The sequence below is a fragment of the Amblyomma maculatum genome, chromosome 6 (assembly GCF_055883805.1).
Source record: "Amblyomma maculatum isolate TAMU_Amacu chromosome 6, ASM5588380v1, whole genome shotgun sequence".
Lineage (NCBI taxonomy): Eukaryota > Metazoa > Arthropoda > Arachnida > Ixodida > Ixodidae > Amblyomma > Amblyomma maculatum.
In genome coordinates, this window is record NC_139349.1 from 100,537,585 (window position 1) to 100,561,135 (window position 23,551).

At 44.4% G+C, this 23,551-nt stretch overlaps 1 protein-coding gene across 1 annotated transcript; it reads right to left on the reverse strand.

Annotated features, from left to right (window-relative positions):
• Positions 1–646: 646 nt before the first annotated feature.
• LOC146186428 (AP-3 complex subunit sigma-1-like) lies at positions 647–22,974 on the reverse strand. The gene is made up of 6 exons (XM_084607188.1): positions 22,804–22,974; positions 22,593–22,684; positions 21,079–21,190; positions 10,910–10,981; positions 6,819–6,926; positions 647–915 (listed from the first exon to the last, which is right to left on the reverse strand). The coding sequence occupies exons 1-6, from the start codon at positions 22,870–22,872 to the stop codon at positions 796–798; spliced, it is 573 nt and encodes a 190-aa protein (XP_084463314.1). The 5' UTR covers positions 22,873–22,974; the 3' UTR covers positions 647–795.
• Between the last annotated feature and the right edge of the window lie 577 nt (positions 22,975–23,551).

Sequence of the window (23,551 nt, forward strand, 5' to 3'; positions counted from 1 at the left end):
TTCCCTCGGAACATAGTAGTACACGCACCTGATTGATAGCTGATTGAACGAGAGTTGCCTGTGTACCCTTGATTAGCATGGAATGCGTAACCACATTCTCTTCATTGTAGCAATGGAGTCCATTTGTATATGGTTTGCGTGTTAATAAGTATTAGTTCTGAAGAACTACTATACTGTCACGGCATTATCATGATAAGGGGAGGCTTAGAAACAACTGCCAGCTCTAACAAGAATAAATTGTTGATTGGTTGGTTGGTTTGTGGGGTTTAACGTCCCAAAGTGACTCAGGCTATGAGAGATGCCGTAGTGGAGGACTCCGGAAATTTTGACCACCTGGGGTTCTTTAACGTGCACTGACAACGCACAGCACACGGGCGCCTTGCTTTTCGCCTCCACCAAAAAGCGGTCGCCGAGGCCGGGATTCGATCCCGCGTCCTTGGGAACAGTAGCCGAGCACCCTAACCACTGCGCCACCCCGGCGGGGTGAATAAATTGTTGAGGTCACAAGTTTCAAATATAGCAAAAGGTGGAAAACCTTTCAGTGAGTATAGGGCACTGTACACAGACACAGTGTTACATTGAAAAAAAAAAAAAAAAAGAAAAAGAAAAAAAAAGGAAACAAAGCCCCCCCCCCTTCCCCCCACCCCCACTACTGCACACTAAAAAATTGCCAGTTCATGATTACAGGTTGACTGCCTAATTACACCAAAAGCGCACATAAAGCCATTAGAAACAAAGCGAATGCTTTTGGACCGCAAAAAAAAACGAAGCTATGCTGCGATGTACGGCAGTAGTTCACAGCTTGACATGACCAAGTGATGAAAAATCTGGCAGCTTCATATCTTTGATGTGCCGCGACAAATTGACGTTCTTCACAGCTGTGATGGCCTTGGCAGTGCCCTTCACGAATCCTCCCTAAAGAAACAAAAGTACATTTTGTTTTACATTCTTAAGTTCATTCATTCAACAACACAGTGATATTCATTTAATGACACAATGGCATAGCATAAAAATCCCCGTGCGCTCTGGAGCAAGGCAAACGAAAAAAACAAAAAGTGCACACTTCTTTGTCCCAGCAGTGAGTATGTTCGAGTAGATTATGTTCGAGTAGAGAGTAGATAGAGAAATATTAGAGGCCTTGAACATAATAATCGCCGCCGATAGTGACTTGTGTGTCAGTTCTACATCAGTTTTCTTCCTGAAAAAAGAATACACGTTTCTCAGTATTTGACAGCTATTTTGTTAGTGCTTTCATGCAATTTTCACCCTCAACTTGCACAAAATAGTTTGTTTTGTTTTGGTTTCTTCTATACGCAGATAGTACAGCTAAGTCATGATTTGTTTTGCTTTGGGTTTTATGTTCTTGACACTAATGATTTCTTTGGAGCACGCTCACTGAGTGAGAGGTGTTCCTTTGACCTCGCATAAGTTGTAAGTGCGCTCCTGTCCGTGTTGTTCTCTTCTGTGTGTCTTCGTTTGTGCGTGTGCAGTTTTAACATGGATTATAACCAACTGGTCCAGCTTTCTATTCTGGTGAACTCTACTTTATCAGCAGACATGTCAGCTGGCTCCTTTGAACGCGTCGCGCTTCTGTTCGGCACATCGTAGAATGGTGCCACAGAAATGTCAAACCTGTGGCGCTAGCTATATCGGAGCGTGGTGCATGTCAGTTTGTGTCATACCTTGGCCATGTAATGAACAACAAAAAAAAGAAGAAATGCCACCCGCTGGACTACTGTCACATCAAAGCAGTTAGGCGAGGAAGTGCACTAAGTATTGAACCAAGTTAACTGATATGTTTTGTCGACGAAAAAGGGCACTGACTGGCTTACTTGCTCCCAGGTGCTGTCACTAGATAGCCTTGCAATGCAATTACGGTGGAAACAATGGATCATAGTATTACAGTATGTGAGGCCGCTGACACACAGATTCGAGAAGTGCTGGAGTTTTGGGACAGTCACGGCGTGCTAAATTACGAAACGGTGGAAGTGAGCAAGAGGCGACTTGGGCCCGGCTGCAAAAAGTCAAGAGACTAGTTTTGGACTGTCCAGAGCGAATAATCAGTTAATTAAAAATGTTGAACACTCAACGCAGTATGTACGAGCTAGGTAACGCTTTTCACTACCCCATTAAGAAGGGGATGGTAATAATTATATATCCATCTGTCTATCCCAAAGCTCCTGCATATGCTCCCACAGTGAGCAGAGCTGTGCGAAGGTCTTCCATTATGTTCCAAGCTTTCAATTCAAATCAATTTATTTCACTGAGTGATGTTGGTGTTAGATGCATGAGAAATCATCCGGGCCCTTAGCCATCTTGGGTAGACTTGAACCCATGCAGCGAGTACAATAATAAATGTAGCGGGACAAACTCACAAATACACGTTTTCAACAGAAAGCATACAAGAGTTATACAGTAAAACTTCATTAACACATTTCGGCATATCAAGTAGTTGCAGTTATAACATAGTTGGGAGAATTTTCCGCCTTAGCCACCACTGAAACCCATGTATTCACTGGCCGCTTAAGAGGTAGTGGCTCACGAAGCGCCTACCGCTTAATGCGTACCTGCCGTCGCAGTTTTGCTGGATGTGCTGTGACGTGAAACGCTTTCTACCTTTCCGGAAAGCCTTATCACGTGCGGACTGCCGGTGATATGACATTGCGGCCATTTTGGCCATGTTCCAACAAATGCAGCGATGTTCATGTCAATAGAAAGCCCAGGAAGCGTCGGCTAAGCTGACATGAACGCATCGCTGAGTGGTGTTGTAGCCAGCCCTATCGCGGTAACCATCACCATCATACTGCTCGTGCAAGGTCGTGCTGCTCGCTCGTGCCAACCTCTCAGTGCGGGCCTACGGGTGCTGTTGCGTTTGTGGATGTGTTGCGGGCAGGTAGCGCGCGCTCAGGGGGGCGGGGGTTGGGCATCGGGGCATCTTTTGTTCGGAGCTGTTGCTGTACGAAGCACACAGCAGTTGTTCCGTTAGTGCGCATACGAACGGTCGGCACTATGCCGAAGCCTACTCGACCGAAGTATTGCATATTGGCAGTTAAGAGAAAGTTGATCATTACTCATTCTACTTAAAATAGAACTATGAAAAGTGCACTAGAGCGTGCATAAAACTTGCTACCCCTGGTCTCGTCGTTTTTGAGACTGCTGTTGTCGCCGCACGACTACCATGGCTGCAACGGAAAATGACGGATTTCTGGTCGGTAGCACAGCAATAAAATGCATGTATGTACATGTAGTTGTGGAAAATTTACTGTGTGAAATTTTCTCATTTCAGAGTGTGAATAATGGCAAATTTGTACTGGTCGGTTAAAGTGTACTACCGAATAGTGCATACTTTTCACGAGTCTCCGCCAACTACATATTAACAGAGTTTTACTGTATAAAGAATGAGATGGTATGACTGCGAAGTGAAACATAGAATACCAATATAACTTTTCATAGCAGAAAATTATACAGTATAGATACATATACAATAAAGATTGTAAAAGTAAAATCCACTTAGAATAACATTTATTTATAATGGTGTTTCATACTGATAACATTGGAAAAATCTTTTTACCTCAGCAATAGAAATATGTCCTGTTTTTAATTCAACTGGAAGCTTGTTCCAAACTATAGTAACTGCATAGACGATGATTCTTTTACCATAGACGTTATGAACGATTGGAAGGTTAAAGCAGCGATGGAAATGATTCCTTGTTTGATGAGACGGATGTATAAAGTCATAGCAGGACATTGGAATGTCGTGGTTGAGAATGTGTATGACCACACAGGCTAATCTGTAGTCCCTGGGCAGCAAAGAATGGCATAATATTTAAGCCACAGAACAGTGAGGCAGATCTGTGAAAGAGTTTGCTATGTGTTATAATATGAATGGCTCTTTTCTATAATGTGTGTATTTGATTTAAGTATGTTGTGTATGTGAGCCCCCAAGATTCAACACAGTAAGTCATTTGGCTGTGAAAAAGGCAATAGTACAGGATTATCAGTGTGTGAAGTAAAAGGAATTTTCTTGCTTTTAGCAGGACAAAACAGGCCCCTTTTAGCTTACTAGCTACTTTAGTATGTGCAGATTGAAGTTAAATGTTGAATCCAGAGTTATACCTAGATATATGTATTGATTGACTTTTTAATAGAGTTATTATTGATTCGTAATTGTAATGACATGTGCGGGATACAATAAGGACTAGAAAACATCATATACTTACTTTTTTAGAGGTATCTATATTTAATTTGTTCCTCAAAAACCATTTATATAAACTATACAGGTCTTTATTCGCTTCACGTTCTATCATATCCAAACCGCTGCTCGGGAAGAGAAGAGCAATATCGTCAGCATACATAATTGTGAGGCCGTGACAAGTAGTTGATAAAGTTGCCTATATTTACATATTGTTTGTGGCCAGAAAGATAGTTGCACAGAAATTGCCGAGATAGTCCTCTAAATCCACACCGGTATAACTTTGATAGCAGTATGTCATGATTTACTGTATCAAATACTGTCCTAATATCAATAACTATGTTGATTATGTATTCTCTATTATTTAAAGCTTTATCATTCAATTCACTCATGCATAGAGCCGCAGGAAGTAGACATTTTTTCAAAATCCATGTTGATTATTTGCTAGTACATTGTATTTCTCTACAAAGCGAGTAAAACGCTTAGCCAACAGTTTCTCAAATACCGTGTTTAGAGCAGAAAGTATTGATATTGGACGACAATTGTGAAGGTCATTTTTATTCCCCGACTTAAAGATAGGGGTCCAGATATATGTCGAGATATGTAGCTGTTTAAAAGGAAGCATTAAATAATTCAACATATTGTTTTATGATAAAAATGGGAATCTTATCTATACCCTGTGTGCTTCCGCCAGGCATAGCTTTAACAGTATAAATAATTTCATCACTAGCTTTGAGGGAAAGCTTCCTGTGTGCCATGAGCTACGATTACGGTAATGTGAGTGGTGTTCGGTAGTTTGCTTGTTTTCTCGTAGCCCACAAGTTTACAACGAATAGAAAAAAAACGCGTTTTTCTTGTTTAAATGCCGAGAACTACTGATGTAAAAGTGTACCAGTCTTTCGAAGAAAAACACATTATGCCAAAGGCTTGGCTTGCAGTAGCCTGCGAATTTCTACTCTAGGCAAGCTGCAGCAAGGCGTTGGCTGTCACGGTGCGTATCGCTGGCATCGTCACTTCCTCTAAATCTTCCACAAGTGAAGTGGTCTCGCCGATGCTTGGGTAATTAACAGTTTCACAGGTGCCCATACATACTAAAATCGCATCAAGAAGGTCTGTGCATGCAAAGAAGCAGCGCAGTCTGTGTGAAGTCGACTCAGCGCCGCATCAAATGGGGACGTTTGACAGTCTCTGCTCCGTGCGGGAGCATATGAAGGAACACTAGTCTTTCTGAGCTCTGCCAATGGCTGGGGACTGTATAATCACTTTTGTTCCTGAGCATACAGTTACATGAGGCATCCAAAGAGGCAAACCCCACCAATGTAGTACTCCTTGAAACTTCCTGCTGTGCTAAAAACACAGGGTGAACAAAAGCTCACAGAAACAGTAAAATATTCAATAATGTTAGTTATATGGGGTTTTATGGCGCATAAGCAACTGCGGCTATCATGCGCCAAATGCAGGGTTGGAAAAATATTCAGTAAGTACAGATAGTACTGTGATATGTTTTTCCTAGAAACGCATAGAAAGACACGACATTTTTCTTTTTCTTTTTCAGTACCAAAAATCTTACTGCTAGGTTTGTTACCAAAACGTAGAGCAGTAGCACTATTGTAAAAACCACTAACAACTGAAGGGCTGAAGCATTGCTTTTCGGTGGCAAATGTAACTAATCTGGCAAGAAAGTTTTTGGCTATTAAAGCAATTTCCCTATGCACTTTTGTGAAAACTGCATTGTGCTACTGTCTCTACTTTTTAAATTACTGGTTTGGTCTATCAGGTTTAACGTCAAAAAGCAACTCGTGCTATGAGAGGTGCTCTGGTGGAGGGCACCTCTCACAGCAAACAGGAGCGTTGCATTTTGCTTTTACCAAAAAGCAGCTGCCATGGCTGGTATTTGATTCAGCATTCTTGGGCACAGCAGCCAAGCACCCTAACCATTGTGCCACCTCGGCGGAGCTTTTTAAAATATTGCATCCCCCGATACAAAGGTGAACTGATTTAATCAAAATATTGCAATACTATTCAGCCCGAGTCAGACAAGTGCAGACAAAGGAAAATTAATGGCGATTATACGTGTGCTAAATGGAGCTGATCAATGGTAGATATAAAGGTACAATCCCGTCTCAATCCCTGGTGTCACTCATCCCTGGTGTCTCAACTCCTGGTGCCCCTCATGATGGTTACTCCGGCCTTGCTCCAACAGTGGTAGAGCACCGGATGCGGAATTCAAAGGTCATGGGTTTCGATCCCATCGGTGGTATGTGGTTGTTTTTTCTTCTACTTTTTAACCAAAAATGCTTCACATTCATCAACCCAAACAAAATGAAAAAACCCATAAGCTTTTACTTGTGTGAATGGCTGCTAGTCCTTTTTTATCTAGATACTACACAGAAAACAATACATGACTGAAGTATACTCTTGCTTCATTTAAAACAGTTGCAATGCCAGCTGAGAAACATCATGCTGCAGCTTGGCACCGCCAACTGGTGCCTAGGTTACACAGCAAGCAATTTTTCAATTTATAAGAGCTTGTTTTGATAACGAATAGATAACTGGCTGGCTTGGAACAGAAATGACTGAAAATGTGCACACGTGAAAAGAGACCACCATCACAAGAAATACTTACTTCTTGCTTCTCCAAGTTTGACTGATCTGTAACACGAGTCACGAGTTCGGTCATGTTTGTCTCAACCACCATTCCACCCATGACAAGTTCATTGAGAATATAATGCACCTGAAATTATAAATGATGAGTTACAATTTGCATGTGGTTTCAGATGAAGAATCTATCAACTTTACCTTATGCAGAACTCCAATCTTCAAGTATGGCTACTAGACAGCAAATAAACAAATGATCAGATTACCTCAAAATGTCTGCACTTCTCTTAAGGAATTATATTTACATCTAATTCTTGCTTGCGCTTTTTCCTCCCTGAAATGGTATGTAATGGTGGTATTTTGTCATCATAGGTGAACGTCACGCAATGATACATGTACTCTAATGTATAATTTTAAAGAAAAACACAGGCAAACAAATTTGATGTCTATAGCCCTTTAAGTGTCACAACTAGAACCTCTGCTCTTCAGTACTACCATATCATGTACTTCTGTGCCTGCTCCATTGTCCCAGTGATTAAGGCACTTGCCTATTGACTCAAAGGACCAGTGTTCAACCCTGGCTGGAACGGCCTTGTTTCCTCAAAGGCACACGAAAGGCGCCCATGTGCTAAGCGACGCCAATAAAATTCAAGAACTCTTGGTGGCTAAATTATTTCAGAGCCCTCCCCTACAGCATCCTTCATAACTCATGTGTCACTACGAGACTTTAAAACCTAACTATTTCTAACTCGCTGTCAATGACACCTTTAAAAGATTCCTTCTCAGATCTTTTCTTCTTCATAGTGGTTTACTGTAAACCGTAGGAACTAAATATAGCAAAACAAGTAAATATGCACTGCAATCACATTTCACCTGTCTAGGTTTCACCCCTTTCACTTATTTTGCTGATCACAATGCAGAGGAAGCACCAGTAACATAGGAGGAAAACATGGGAACATTCATGTAACACCACGTGCCTTGCTTGAGCCATTTTATGGAGCAGAGTGGCAGAGTTGGCATCGTCATTACGATGTGGGAACATCTAGGAGTATATGGACAAACCTCTATGACTCTCATCTGTTCTAAGCTTTAGTTCTGCGTCTGAGAACCACCAGTGTCATGCACCGCGGCGTAGTACTCAGCTTGCAGAGTATAGAAGCTACAGGACTAGGAAAGTTGCATTCTTCTCTGCAAACCAGTCGCGTTTATAACCATGGCTGCAGGTACACGCATGCAAACCAAACAATGAGGCTAGTCTTACAAACTTTACTTGGTGTAACACAGGTGAGTACGTGAATGCTCACACAGGTCAGTATCCTGTGTCAAGTATACTTCAATGCACAGAGAGACAGGTGTTCATATTTCTCCCTAACCGGGCCTCAAGCTTGGAAGTGGTACTTGCCTTCATACTACCAACTAAATTAAACAGAACACTGCACTCTAAGCGTCTAAATTTTTTCGGTGCAATGTAAAGAGCTTCCTGTCTCGAGTGGACAAATCCGTAATGGTTTCACCAAAAATGATACTGAATAATTTTAACAAAAAAATTTTCTATCAGTGCATGCACCCGTTTTTATGAAGTCTGATGCTGGATACTATGAGTAGCGGCCACGATGCCGATTGCACGTTGGCAAAAGTGATGTATTGACAACTATTATAATTTCACCCACCAAACAGTGATTGGACATTTTTTAGCACAAAGTAGTGTAAAGTTTAGTTTCTACTCCCAAGGATGCTACGGCACAAGAACGTATGCATCGTCGAATAAATTGTTAGTAGGCCATAGTCACCGCTTCATCCAAAAAATTGAAACACTGTGGCACCATCTAGTAAAAAATTCCAAAAGCACATGCGAAAGGAGGCTGCTGATGAGCGCAGCAGAGAGTGTGCAAAATATAATAAAATAACATGAGCACTCTTAAAAAAAATAGAAAACACAGTGTACTTACAAAAACCAGTGAAATTTTCCCAAGATGTAGTCAGGCGGTCAAAGCGTTTCGCCACAAGAGGCAACACCAGTCGCTTTTATGAGACTTTCAGTGCCAAATTAAAAATTATAAACCCAAGTTTCTTGGATATTGTAGCACTTGATTTCCACCATAACATCATTATTATTTTTACCAGTGTTCTATCGCTTTAAGGTTTTATCCCTCATTGATAGACATGCTGGGCCGCAAAAGCAGAACTGCCAAGCCAAAATAACAGCAACATCATGTTCTATAGTAGATGTAAAACAGCAAACTAGACCATCTTTGCAGCTTGCATCCTTATAAACTCCCGACACACCAATACCAAGCTTCGATCAAGAAACTCCCTTTTTTGAACTTTTTGAGGCATTGAGGATTGATGATCCAATTTTTCAATCTATGGGTGCACAGCTAACTACAGATACCAAACTGATATTGACCTGTATGTATCTATACATAGGTTCCTTTCGTCAACTTTGCATCTACTACTTCCTCCAATAGGCAATCATACAAGGTTCCAACTCTGAAGCTCCTCATTTGTGACAGAATCCCATCTGTATTTTAACATAGCCTAGATACTTATGGAGCACAGTAGATGCACATGTTTGCATTTATTTATAGTAAACATGAAAAAACTCACAAAGTTGCAACGCACTGTCTGCTTTATTGGCTGAAGCCTTTGGAACTTTATTGCAGGGTTATGGTGTTAATAAAAACTACAGGCTATGTAGCTTATGAAGTAACATTTTATCACCTACATGCATATAATACTATTCACCTCAGACGATACATCTTTGGCAACATCGTTGGTTTCTCCCTATGCAAATAGAGTTATAATTTATGTGATAACAGGAGTGTGCTACACACTGCATACCAGCACGAAGCTCAGGACTGATTTCTATGAAGTCACATTGTATGTGATTTCCGTCCTTCTCTAGAGCAAAAAGTGGGAGAAGACTGCAGACAAGTTTACGTGCATTAACATATACCGTTCTGACCCAGCATCTAGTATATACTGGACATAAGAAAAATGGGTGCTAAAAAAGTAAAAGTGGCATCGATAGAAACCAAAACACTTTGACAGCTTCCTCAAAAGATGAGTTGGTTGGTTGGTTGGTTCATAGGAAGGGAAAGGCGCAGTAACTGTCACACTTGCTATGTGGACACCTGAACCGTGCCGTAAGGGAAGGGATGAAGGTGGGAGTGAAAGTGGATAGAGAGAAAGGGGGGCCATAGTGGAGGGCTACGGAGTAATTTCCACCACCTGGGGATCTTTAACGTGTGCTGACATCGCACAGCACACGGACGCCACTTCGTTTCGCCTCCATCGAAACGCAGCCACCGAGGCCGGGATTCAATCCCGGGAACTCCGGCAGAGTAGTCGGGCGTCTTACCACTGCACCACCCCGGTGGGGCTCAAAAGATGAGCAATATTTCTATCAAGATATCGCCTGCTTTAGAAAATTTTTATTGGGTATGAAGCCACACGAAGATCATCCACGAGAAGACTGCTGGTGACAATGTGCTCAAGGACTAGAAGTAAATTTAAGATTTATTTTTCATGCAATCGATGCAAATCAACTCATGTAAGCCAACTAAACACCCAAGTTGGGATAGATCTGCACTGTTTCAATGAGCAAAGGAGGCTGCACGCAGCACATATCGCCATAAATAAATCCTAGTGTTTATTACGAAAGGCACAGTTTTCCTAAGAACAGTGTTGCTGTTTGTCTTCATTATTTTTTCACACACTCTTCAACAGCTTTTTAACCAGAACAAAGTACCAAAAACATCTTGCATTGTATATTAGAGAAAATTTGGGACAGAAAGGGATATAACACGTACCATGCACATCCGTCGTACAACCCCAATGACGTTTCACCAAATGCACATGAGGGCATGGATTTTGGCATACCCATTCTCAAAAGAAGTCTAAATGACGTTATCACATACAGAACATTTGACATAATGCTATACCTGCTTCAATACAGCCAACCCTCTCACCAATCGGTGCATGGACAAGATACAGGATCCACCCAAACAAGCGCCAAAGCTGTCGTTGAAGTTATGCCTCCCTTGAAATCCCAACAGCTTTTTCAACACTGCGTGTTCAGTGTGGCTCACAAAATCTGAAGTACAAGGCTTCACTGACCTGGTCCACGTGAAAGACGAGGTCGAGCTCGCAAACATTTTCAAAAGACTTGTCGAGCAGCTCCACCAAGACCTGTAACATTTAGAAATACACCTGCAGTAAATGCATTAATTGCACAGATCAAACCACGTTGTGTAAGCAAGAAAAATTTGACCCAGGCATAAAAATATCACAACTACGTGCCAAAAAGACGCTGTGGTTCTCACAATATTGTTACGTGGAAGATTTACAGTCCCAAAGCTGTCCGCACAACTAACGTTGATGAGGGCACCGATTTCACAACACTCAGCGTCGTCGTCTTCTCGGAGTCTGTTGCGCTTCTTCATCCTCATCACAAACAGCGAATACAGCTAAGTAACACTACCCCCCCCCCCGCGGGAAAAGCACAGTCCCGGTGCGGTCTATGTTAGCGAAATAGAACGTTGATGATAGGGCTTCAGACGGGACACATGCACTATTTCGGAGGTTGGAGCTGTGGACGTGGACTTCGGAACCACAGATTCAACTTCGTAGGTGACGTCGGTCACGGGGCGCAAAACACGGTAAGGGCCAGTGTAACGGGGCAAAAGTTTTTCACACAAGCCCACTCGACGGCACGGGAGCCACAGCAAAACGAGAGATCCAGGAGTGTAGTGGACATCACGGTGGCGGCTGTCGTACCGGATCTTTTGAGAGTCTTGGGATGCAGAGAGCCTGGCATGAGCTAACCGGCGGGCATCATGAGCACGGGTGACGGCATCACTGGTGTAAGTACTGGTGGCGTCTGCCGCGGGTAGAGAGGTGTCGAAGGGTAGTAACGGGTGTCGGCCAAATAATAAATAAAATGGGGAGTATCCAGCGGTAGAATGGACAGATGAATTGTAGGCGAATGTGACAAAGGGGAGATGAACGTCCCAATCTCGATGGTCGTCAGACACATACATGGCCAGCATGTCTGTGAGGGTACGGTTTAGACGTTCCGTGAGGCCGTTGGTCTGGGGGTGATATGCGGTGGTGAATTTGTGGCGGACGGAGCACGAACGGAGAATTTCGTCAACCACTCGCGACAGGAAACAGCGGCCACGGTCAGTTAGTAGTTCGCGAGGAGCACCATGATGAAGAATTACGTTTTCTAGAAGGAAGTCAGCGACGTCTGTGGCGCAGCTGGTCGGGATGGCTCGGGTAATAGCGTACCGAGTAGCGTAATCGGTGGCGACGGCGATCCATTTGTTCCCCGAGGTGGAAACTGGAAAGGGGCCAAGGAGGTCAACGCCTATACGGGAAAATGGGTCAGTTGGTATGGGTATTGGCTGCATATGACCTGAAGGCAAAATTGTGGGCTTCTTCCGACGCTGACACAGTTCACACGCGGCAATGTACTGCTGGACAGAGCGGTAGAGCCCCGGCCAGTAGAAACGTCGGCGCAGGCTGTCGTATGTGCGAGAGACACCCAAGTGGCCAGCCGTGGGAGCATCATGGAACTGTTCAAGGAGGGTGGAACGCAGGTGTTGTGGAACGACGAGCAGAAGGTCTGTGCCATCTGGTCGCATATTACGTCGGTATAGGGTGTTCTCGTGGAGCACAAATAAGGCGAGAGATGGGTCAGGGCGGTCGGAGGTAAGACGGAGGATAATGGAATGCAGAGAAGGATCTAGGTGCTGTTCCTTGGCAATGTTGGCAAAGGCGGAGACAGATAAGACATATGCATCATCGTCAGAGTCTGTAGGACTAGGGGAGTCGACGGGATGACGTGACAAACAGTCGGCATCTTGGTGAAGCCGGCCGGACTTGTAGACGACGGAAAAGGTGTATTCTTGTAATCGTAGCGCCCAGCGCCCCAAACGGCCAGTAGGATCTTTGAGAGAGGAAAGCCAGCACAAGGCATGATGGTCTGTTATCACAGTAAAATGGCGGCCAAACAAATAAGGGCGGAATTTCGTAATAGCCCAGACAAGCGCCAGGCACTCTCGCTCTGTAATAGAATAATTTTGTTCGGGCGTTGACAGGAGGCGGCTGGCATACGCAATCACCCTTGTACGGCCGTGTTGTTGCTGAGTGAGAATAGCTCCTATTCCATGGCCACTTGCGTCGGTACGGAGTTCAGTATTGGCGAAAGGGTTGAAGTGGGCCAAGACTGGTGGAGTAGTAAGAGCAACAATAAGCTTTGAGAAAGCTGCAACTTGTTCAGGCCCCCAATAGAATGAAACGTCTTTCTTGAGGAGTTGGGTGAGCGGACGAGCAAGGACTGCGAAGTTCGGGACGAATCGTCGGAAATAGGAACATAGGCCAATAAAGCTTCGGATATCGCTGGATGAACGCGGAGTGGGAAAATCTGTGACGGCACGTATCTTGTCAGGGTCAGGTTGAACACCGGAAGCATTAACCAAGTGACCAAGCACTTTGATTTCCCGATGGCCGAAACTGCATTTTTTTGAGTTGAGTTGAAGGCCGGCGCGGCGGAATAGCTCGAGAATGGTAGAAAGGCGAGAGAGGTGGCTGTCAAAAGTGGACGAGAAAACGATGACGTCGTCTAAGTAACAAAGACAAGTCGTCCACTTGAAGCCGCGCAGCAATGAGTCCATCATCCGTTCGAAAGTTGCAGGGGCGTTACATAGGCCAAAAGGCATGACTTTAAATTGATAGAGGCCGTCAGGGGTGATGAACGCTGTCTTTTCACGGTCTCTCTCGTCGACAGAAATATGCCAGTAGCCGGAACGAAGGTCGATGGATGAAAAGTAGCTGGCTCCGTGCAAACTATCAAGCGCGTCGTCGATGCGCGGAAGAGGATATACATCTTTTTTGGTTATCTTATTCAAATGACGGTAGTCAACGCAGAATCTCCAACTGTTATCCTTCTTCTTGACCAGCACGACAGGGGATGCCCAGGGGCTACTGGAAGGCTCGATTATGTCGTTCGTTAACATCTTTTCGACCTCCGTTTGAATGACGCGTCGCTCGGCAAGCGAAACACGATAGGGCCGCCTGTGGATAGGACTGGCGTCCCCGGTGTCAATGCGGTGGGTTACAACTGTCGTTTGACCCAATGGGCGGGTGCCGAAGTCAAAAAGGTCACTGTAGGTAAACAAACAGGTTTGGGGTGCGACCTGATGCCGATGAACACCTCCGGCAACGCACTCCCTCACCAGAACAGGAGTTGGCCACCCTGGTGCAGTAATTGGCCACAACCTCCTATGATAAGCTCCATAAAACCCCGGCCCTCAGTCACCAGCGGCTGCGGAACAACTGACCACGGCGGCGGTCAGACCTGTGACGCAGCAGGGGGTGCTAAGAAAGCCTGGCTCCGCTGGACAGGCCGCCATTGGAAACTGACCCTGGCAACGTTTAATGCTAGAACCCTAGCTAGTGAAGCTAGTTTAGCAGTGCTGTTAGAGGAACTAGAGGGCATGAAATGGGATGTCATAGGGCTTAGTGAGGTTAGGAGGCCGAATGAGGCATATACTGTACTGAAGGAAGGGCATGTACTGTGTTATCGAGGTTTACCAGAGAGGCGACAACTAGGAGTAGGTTTCCTTGTCAATAAGTATATAGCGGGTAATATAGACGAATTCTATAGTATTAATGAGAGGGTTGCAGGCATCGTAATTAGGCTTAATAAGCGGTATAAACTGAAGGTTGTACAGGCCTATGCACCTACATGTAGTTATAATGACCAGGCAGTTGAAAGCTTCTATGAAGATGTAGAATCGGCAATGCGAAAAGTAAAGACGCAGTATACTGTACTAATGGGCGACTTTAATGCCAAGGTAGGGAAAAAACAGGCAGGAGGCAAGGCAGTAGGTGACTATGGCATTGGTTCTAGGAATAGCAGGGGGGAGTTACTAGTTGAGTTTGCAGAGCGCAATAACTTACGAATCATGAATACCTTCTTCAGCAAACGGAAGAACCGAAAATGGACATGGAAAAGTCCTAACGGAGAGACTAAAAATGAAATCGACTTCATAATGTGTTCAACCCCCGCCATTGTGCAGGATGTAGAGGTAATCGGGAAAGTTCGATGTAGTGACCACAGGATGGTGAGGTCCCGAATTAGCCTAAATCTGAAGAAGGAACGCAATAGATTAGTAAGAAAGAAACCCATCAACGAATTAGCGGTGAGGGGGAGGGCAGAAGAGTTCAGGATCTCGCTACAGAATAGGTATTCAGCTCTAACTGAGGATGGCGACATTACCCTAGAGGCAAGGAATAATAATTTCAGAGATATCATTACTGAGTGCGCGGTAGAAGTAGGCGGTAGGATAGTTAGAGAGGATACCGGTAAGCTGTCTAAGGAGACGAAAGATTTGATTAAGAAACGGCAGAGTATGAAAGCTTCCAATCCAACAGACCAGATCGAATTGGCCGAGATATCAAAGCTAATCAATAAGCGCAAGGTGGCCGATATAAGGAAGTATAACATGGAGAAAATTGAGCATGCTGTAAAGAACGGGGGAAGCCTTAAAGCGGTAAAGAAGAAATTGGGCATAGGCAAAAACCAGATGTATGCGATAAGGGACAAGGCGGGCAACGTCATCACTAATATGGAAAAGATAGTCAAAGTAGCCGAGGAGTTCTATACAGATCTCTACAGTAGCCAAAGTAGTCAGGACCGTAATGAGATTGGCGATAGGGAAAAACAGTCAGATGTTCCACCAGTGACGAAGGACGAGGTCAAGAAAGCACTAGAAACTATGAAAAGGGGGAAATCAGCTGGAGAGGATCGGATAACTACAGATTTGCTGAAGGACGGGGGGGATATCGTGCTAGAAAAACTGGCCACCCTGTATACGCAGTGCCTGGTGTCATCGACGGTACCGGAAGCATGGAAGAATGCAAACATTATCCTCATTCACAAGAAAGGGGACTCTAAGGACCTTAAAAATTACAGACCAATCAGCTTACTGTCTGTTACGTATAAGGTATTTACTAAGGTAATCGCTAATAGAATCAGGACAACCTTAGACTGCAATCAAGCAAAGGATCAAGCAGGGTTTCGGAAACGGTACTCTACTATCGATCATATACATGCCATCAATCAGGTGATAGAAAAATGCTCGGAATATAATCAGCCCTTATACATAGCATTCATTGATTACGAAAAGCATTTGACTCAGTTGAAACCTCGGCGGTGATGCAGGCATTGCGAAATCAGGGGGTAGACGAGCCGTACGTGAAAGTGCTGGAAGATATATATAGTGGCTGCACAGCAACCATAGTTCTGCATAAAGAAAGTAACAAAATTCCCATAAAGAAAGGTGTTAGGCAAGGAGACACAATCTCCCCAGTACTATTCACAGCTTGTTTAGAGGAAGTATTCAGAGACTTGGAATGGGAGCAGTTAGGGATAAGGGTAGATGGAGAATACCTCAGTAATCTGCGATTTGCTGATGACATTGCCTTGCTAAGCAACTCGGGAGATGAACTGCAAATAATGATTGATGACCTAGACAGGAAAAGTAGAAAGGTAGGCTTGAAAATCAATATGCAGAAGACTAAGGTAATGTTCAACAGCCTCGGGAAGGAACAGGAGTTTACATTAGGTAGCGAAATACTGGAAGTAGTAGGCGAATATAACTACTTAGGACAGGTAGTAACCGCAGATCCGGACCATGAAAAGGAAATAACAAGAAGAATAAGATTGGGATGGAGCGCATTTGGCAAGCACTCGCAGATTATGACTAGCAGCTTACCGGTATCGCTCAAGAGGAAAGTATACAACAGTTGCATCTTGCCTGTACTCACCTATGGGGCTGAAACGTGGAGGCTAACCAAGAGAGTTCTACTTAAGTTGAGGACAACCCAGAGGGCTATGGAACGAAAAATGGTAGGGGTAACATTAAGAGATAGAAAGCGTGCAGAGTGGGTCAGAGAAATAACGCAAGTTAACGACATTCTAGTGGAAATTAAGAAGAAGAAATGGACATGGGCAGGACATGTAGTGCGAAGAGAGGATAACCGATGGTCGCTGAGGGTAACAAACTGGATTCCAAGGGAAGGAAAGCGTAGCAGGGGGCGGCAGAAAGTTAGGTGGGCGGATGAGATTAAGAAGTTGGCAGGGGTCAAGTGGATGCAGCTAGCACAGAACCGGGTTAAATGGAGAGATATGGGAGAGGCCTTCGCCCTGCAGTGGGTATAATCAGGCTGATGATGATGATGATGATGAGGTAAACAAAAGCTTGTGTAAATCAGCGGCGAATTCAGGTTGCAGATCAGCTGATATCATGCTGTCAAGCGGATCAGGGCGCGATGTGGACGACGAGGGGGTGTTGGCAGGGACGGCAGTTGCATGATCTGTAGACAGAGCTGAAATGGCACAATCGGTCATCGGGGACAGCGAAGCTAATGAAATTCCCTCGGGCAGAACTTGAGTTGAAAAGCTAAAGTTGAGGACTGGGAGAGTGGTGCGGTTCTGGGAGATGTGCACAATTAGATGAGGAAGGGTGACGTGCCGCTGCAGCATGACATCAGTAATGGGACAAGCGAGATAGTCGCCATCTGGGACGGGTGGGAATGGCGACATAGGGATGTAAACGGCAGTTTCTGGAGGAAGGCGGCTAAACTGTGCTGATCGAAGTCGGGGTGAGCAGGAGGGGTATTCAGAGCAGAGCGGGAGGTCCAAGCGAAGTAGGCCACTAGAGCAGTCGATAAGGGCAGAGTGGGCTGTTAAGAAATCAATGCCAAGGATAACGTCGTGGGGGCATTCATGTAGGACGGTGAACAACACTGGGGCATGACGGTCAGCAATTGTAACTCGCGCCGTACACATGCCAACCACGGCAGCAGGGCTGCCATTGGCGACGCGAACTGTGGACGAGACGGCTGGCGTAAGGACTTTCTTGAGGCGACGACGAAATGAGGAGCTTAGAACGGACAGTTGGGCGCCTGTATCAATTAGAGCAGAAACGGGAACTCCATCCACAAGGACGTCGATACGGTTATTTTGTAGGGCAGGGGTCAACAGAGGCTTTTCAGTCCGGGTCATAAATGCAGCGTCACCTCCGGGAGCTGCATTGGCTAGTTTTCCGGTAAGTGGCCAGAGTAGGAAGTTGGCGAACTGCGGCGAGGATGAGGAGAACGCGAACGTCGTGCTTGCGGGGATGGTGAACGGTTGGCAGGACGGACAGTGGAACCGGGGTCAGCAAGGGTCTGGTCGGGGCGAGGTGGGGAATAGCGAGGGGCATAGTCTCCGCGGCGGTCAACGTAGGTGTACTGACGAGATGGCGTGTACCAACGACTACGGCAGTGGCGGGAAATGTGGCCAACGCGAGAACAAGTAAAACAGATGGGGCGATTGTCATGGGTACGCCATTCATTTGGGTTGCGGTAACGATATTGGGGCGAGAAACCGGCGTTGGTTGAGGTGGCAGCAATTACTGGAGGGGCAGGTCCTGAATCCGTGGTGTCGGTGGTGCTGGTAGAAGGGAGGCCCATATTCGCAACCTCTTGGCGAACAACAGCCTTAATAAGTGATATGGTAGCCAGGGTGTTGTCGGGTGTATGCGACAGCGAGGCCGCGGGAGTCATTGCCTCAAGCTCTTGGCGGACAATGCGTGTCAAAGTGCTGTCGTTCGCAGGCGGTCGAGGAGTCGGGATATCGATACAGGAGGAGCTAGCAGCCGTGTTCGGCAGCCGGTCGAAACGGTGATATATGCGCCTCTGTTTCGCCTGCTCGAAACGTCGGCACACCTGCAGCACAGAGTCCACGGTGGAGCAATCCCTGCACAACAGGAGGTTGAAGGCATCGTCGGCAATGCCTTTTACTATATGGCCGACTTTATCCTCCTCAGGCATGCCTTGGTCGACTTTGCGGCATAGAGACAGGACGTCTTGGATGTAAGTGAGATATGACTCCGTAGACGTTTGGGCCCGAGAAGCGAGCGCTTTTTTGGCGGCAATGTGGCGGCCAATAGGCTTTCCGAATAGGTCGTGCAGCTTTTGTTTGCAAATATCCCAAGATGTTAGCTCGTCTTCGTGGGTTTCAAACCACACCCGCGCGGTCCCAGCCAAGTAAAATATTACATTCGCGAGCATGAGTGTGGCATCCCACCTGTTGTGCTTGCTGACGCGCTCGTATAGGGCTAGCCAGTCGTCCACGTCGACGTCGTCGGTCCCGCAGAAGGTTCCGGGGTCACGGGGGTGGGCCATTACAACAGCAGGGGCGGCGGCTGTAGAGGTAGAGGCGTCGGTAGTCATCGTGGTGGTTCCGATGTGGCGGCCGCTGCGGAGATCCAGCTTGTGACAGGGGATCGAATAGATTAACCTCCACCAAGAGATGTTACGTGGAAGATTTACAGTCCCAAAGCTGTCCGCACAACTAACGTTGATGAGGGCACCGATTTCACAACACTCAGCGTCGTCGTCTTCTCGGAGTCTGTTGCGCTTCTTCATCCTCATCACAAACAGCGAATACAGCTAAGTAACAATATTATGTAAAATTGGTTCACAATTGGAGCTTTTACTCTGAGTTTACAAGACACCTGACTCATAGTTTTCTCAAGAAGTAGGGAACAACTGTGTTAGTATTATGGTGTATACAGGTGGCAAACTTTTAGCATGCAGCAGGCAATTCCTGCAAAGTCATTACCAAATGCATTATCTTCGCGGTTAGGGATACCACTACACACAAGTTTCAGATGTACACAGAAAAACAAAAAAGTGAGAGTACTGTGGCAATGCTGCTGTTCTTATCTGGCCAGCAATTCCATATCAGTCATGCAAGCGTCCCTGAAAGGCTCATCTTAAAAACACAACCACTCAACATTATTTCACAACAAAAGCAAAAAACATTGACATTGTTATTGCTGCTTAGAACAAGGAAAGCCAACCTTTTATAGAATGAGGATTTTACACTACACAAAAAATACTGCATGCAATCGGTTTTAAGCATTTCAGTGTCTTATTTGAATAATCACTACCTGCTGATGTTTATATTGCTCAACTGAGATGGGGCCAGATGAAAGCTTGGTGCCAATTAGAAAACAAGAAGATAATTAGATCAACCACTGTTGAGGTCGATTGCTTTTTGCAATATTTGCCTTTTGATTTGTTAACTGTGCAAAACTAATAAAGAAAGGTCACAATTACTTTTGGAACGAGAAACACTTATCAATGCAAGCAAGAGCCATGAAACAACACATAATGAGTTCTGTTATTCCCAGACAACCCATTTTCACATAGATGAACATTACTAACAGAAACAGCACTGTGCCCAATTGTCTGCAGGCATACGTTGACCAAGTGAACATTCCTGCAATGTTATTGCCCAGATTTTGTAACGCACGCTACCATATCAGCAGAGCAGATTCCGCACTGAGGAGCACTTGACGGCTTAAATGAACAATATGCTAACACGGCTTTAGCATTATTCACAAACTGACACATCATTCATATCAGCCATTGCTTGCTTACCCATGTGAAAATATAACTAATACTTGTTTCATGCATTCCCCTACATTTTATCTCTTCTGCCCCACCAAATGTTTTCCTATAAGCCTCGACATACTAAGTTTGGTTATTGTACTCCAACTACATAAATCAATCTATTTCTTTTCATGATTTCATCCAACCTATCATATTTTCGGGTCTGATTAATGATATATGGTAGTGAGCTAAGCAGCTGCATAACCTCTCTCTTCTTTAGAACATTATTTGCGGATACAAGTGCAGCAAATCCAATATGTGCATGATATGTCAGTCAAGAAATGGACACAAGGTGGTGTTACTTGCGACTCCTAATTCTTGAGTTTTGTAAGCATTGCTTCCAGTCCATGTCCCCGTTTGCACAGTGAGTCCTATACTGTAAGTCAATAAACAGCAGATGGCAACCACGGACAAACATTTGATTGTTTTTCAAGAACCTTGCCTTTTTTTCTTTTCTGCCTGATCCGAAACTGTCTGCTGATTGCCCGCTACGAAGGGCTGTGGCCACAAATATCATCATCACCACCACCACCATCATCATCATGCTTACACACACGCAAGTAAACATTTTTGAAATGGGCATGAGTAAGTGTATAACCGTTCTACTGCTGCTGAACCCTCTCCGTATCCCTTGCAAGCTTTTTGCGTGTGTTTGGTGGACCTTTCAGCTTTGCAATTCACATCTCTTAAAGTATGCAATGCCAAGGGCAACAACAGCCTCGAAGAAGTTTAAAAGCAGCGTACGGTCTCGTTAAAGACTGAAAACTGCATACCTGAATCAAATCCAAGATGCCCAATTCACTCTCAGAAGAATCTGCACAAAATACTATGAAAAGAGTGGCGTAGCGGCGGTAGATGATCTTGTAGTCAGAGTTCCCAATGAGACTGCGAAATCAGAAAAGAAAAAATCGCCATTGGCCATGTGCATAGCGTGGACAAATATGAGACTGTCCAAACAGAAAGGGCAAATGCTACATAACCTACAACATCAGGAATGCATAATTTATAATAAATAATTTACTTTCCTTGAGAACTCAAAGTGTGTTTTCCTAACGACAGAAAACAGTGCAAGCTACACAAAGTCGACCATAAACCCTGACTGCTCATTGGAGGGTCAAATTCTAAAGTTAAAGCTCAGCTACTTTGGTCATCTGATGAGAAGAGAGGAGTCGCTGGAGAAAGATTTGATGTTGGGAAAGGTTGAGGGTCGCCGGAGAAGGGGTAGGCAGCGAATGCGATGGTTAGATGGCATCCTCGAGGCACTGCAGATGAAGTTATGTGATGTTAGGAAGATAGTGAGAGACCGGAAAGCGTGGCGTGACATGGTCCATAGGGTCACGAAGAGTCGGACACGACTGAACGACTGAACTGAACCGAACACAAGGTTATCGAAAGGTCATACGAGACACAGCACAGACTAACTGAAGATCTATTACTCTGACATTTTGGCAAATATACGGCAGCACCAAGAATAACAAAGTATTCTTGTTAACATTAACAACAGTAACAAGTTCTAGTTATTCTCAATGCAGCTGTATATTTACCAAAGTGTCAGAAGCCTGAGATGTGTTATTCGTGTTTCCATAAACAGGGTGTCCTCTCTGAACACCGACTGTGTCTATCAATTATTAGCTTCCTAAGTAACTTGCAAAGCAACAAGAAGCAGGGCCATATAACCGAAACCGCCTAAATTATAAACCATGGTTTTACTATGAGTAATGGTTGAGTAGATGATGGACACTTTCCTCATAAATGGCAGAAGTGGTTTCAAGTTTTCAGTGTATTTTTTCAGAGAAAATGTCAGAGAAAATATACTGCCAGGAGAAAACATGCCGTTTATTTGAAAAAAAAAGAAAAAGTACTGAAATTCTGTCTGATTTGACAGTGACTACACTGACTGCAGCAGGTAAAGCGACTTTTCAACACCGTCTACTGACTAAATAATGACAGCAGTGGTCGAGATGACTGTAGCAATGCTGATCCACTAAATACGAGCCCTGAAAAGGAACATGAGAAATACAGAAATTGCAACATTCACAAATATTACTTTCATTGCGTAAACCGATATTTTTTTGTCACTCTTCTTTCTCTTTCAGCACCGCTTTTAAGAGGAAAACAGGCATTCTTTTAGTGCTCGAGCTTCAAGAGGAAAATTCTGTTATGGCAGATCCTGCAGCATTTAAAAAAAAAAAAATAGAGGTCAATAGGTCAGCACTAGCGTGGCAGTGCATTTGCAATACCAGAGTCCTGCAATACGCTATAGCTGTGCGAAGCAGGCTATACTCACGCTCCACCTTCCAGGAAGTTGCAGACATCCTCTCCCCTCCGGGACACAAGCTGAAATATCTCTCGAATAATCTGCTGCTGCTCCTCTTCACGCTGAAATTCCGCACAATTGTTTTATGCAAGTAGAGGCGCAAAACATCACACAGACTTCGATCTAGGACCCGACAAAATGTTGCTCACGCCCCTTAAGGAAAGTCGAATAAGATACTCACAACATGCTCGTAAAACTTTGACAGTCTGATCTTTCCGTACTGATTAAATATGAGTATAGTCTTGATCATTTTCGTAAAAATTCCGGAGATAACATCAATCCCAAATTGCAGAAATTCGCTTGTAGGGGGCCCACACGATACGCCGTCACATGCTGTTGTTTATCTAGCACTGGCTTATGGTGACTTTTTGTGAGATAATAGCCATTTCTAGCCACTGAAAGCGAAACTGAAATTTTATGCCATCGTTTGCGTGTTTGGCCCAGTCGCACGTTTGTTTCGTGTAGTAAATAAATAAAAAATGTTAACTTCGGATACTAATTTTCTTTACGAGTTTCCGGGAAACATCTGAAAGAAAAATTGGACAACTATATTACCTCTATGGGACTAGTTATTAAGTCTCTGGGACAAGTTAACCAGCTTTTAAGACTTGGAGCCGCTTATTATAGCTCACTTAATTAATGGAGGCGTAAATTACTGCAAAAAACAGGAATTATTAATCAAAGAACTACCTGTTCTTAAAATAGGGATAAATATTTGTTGCCCAGCAAAATCCCAAAACGAAAACAGCGTTAGCAGTTTTAGTTCTAGGATTTTAAATAACAAGGTGTGTTTGTTGTTTTAGTCTCTGGTTGCCATTCTGGTAGCACAAACCTAATATTAAATAAATTTGGGCACCTCTTCACCACCTCGAAATGAACTGTCTCATCACTCTGAGAGCACTCAAAAGCTCCACATCGAAACCGAAACT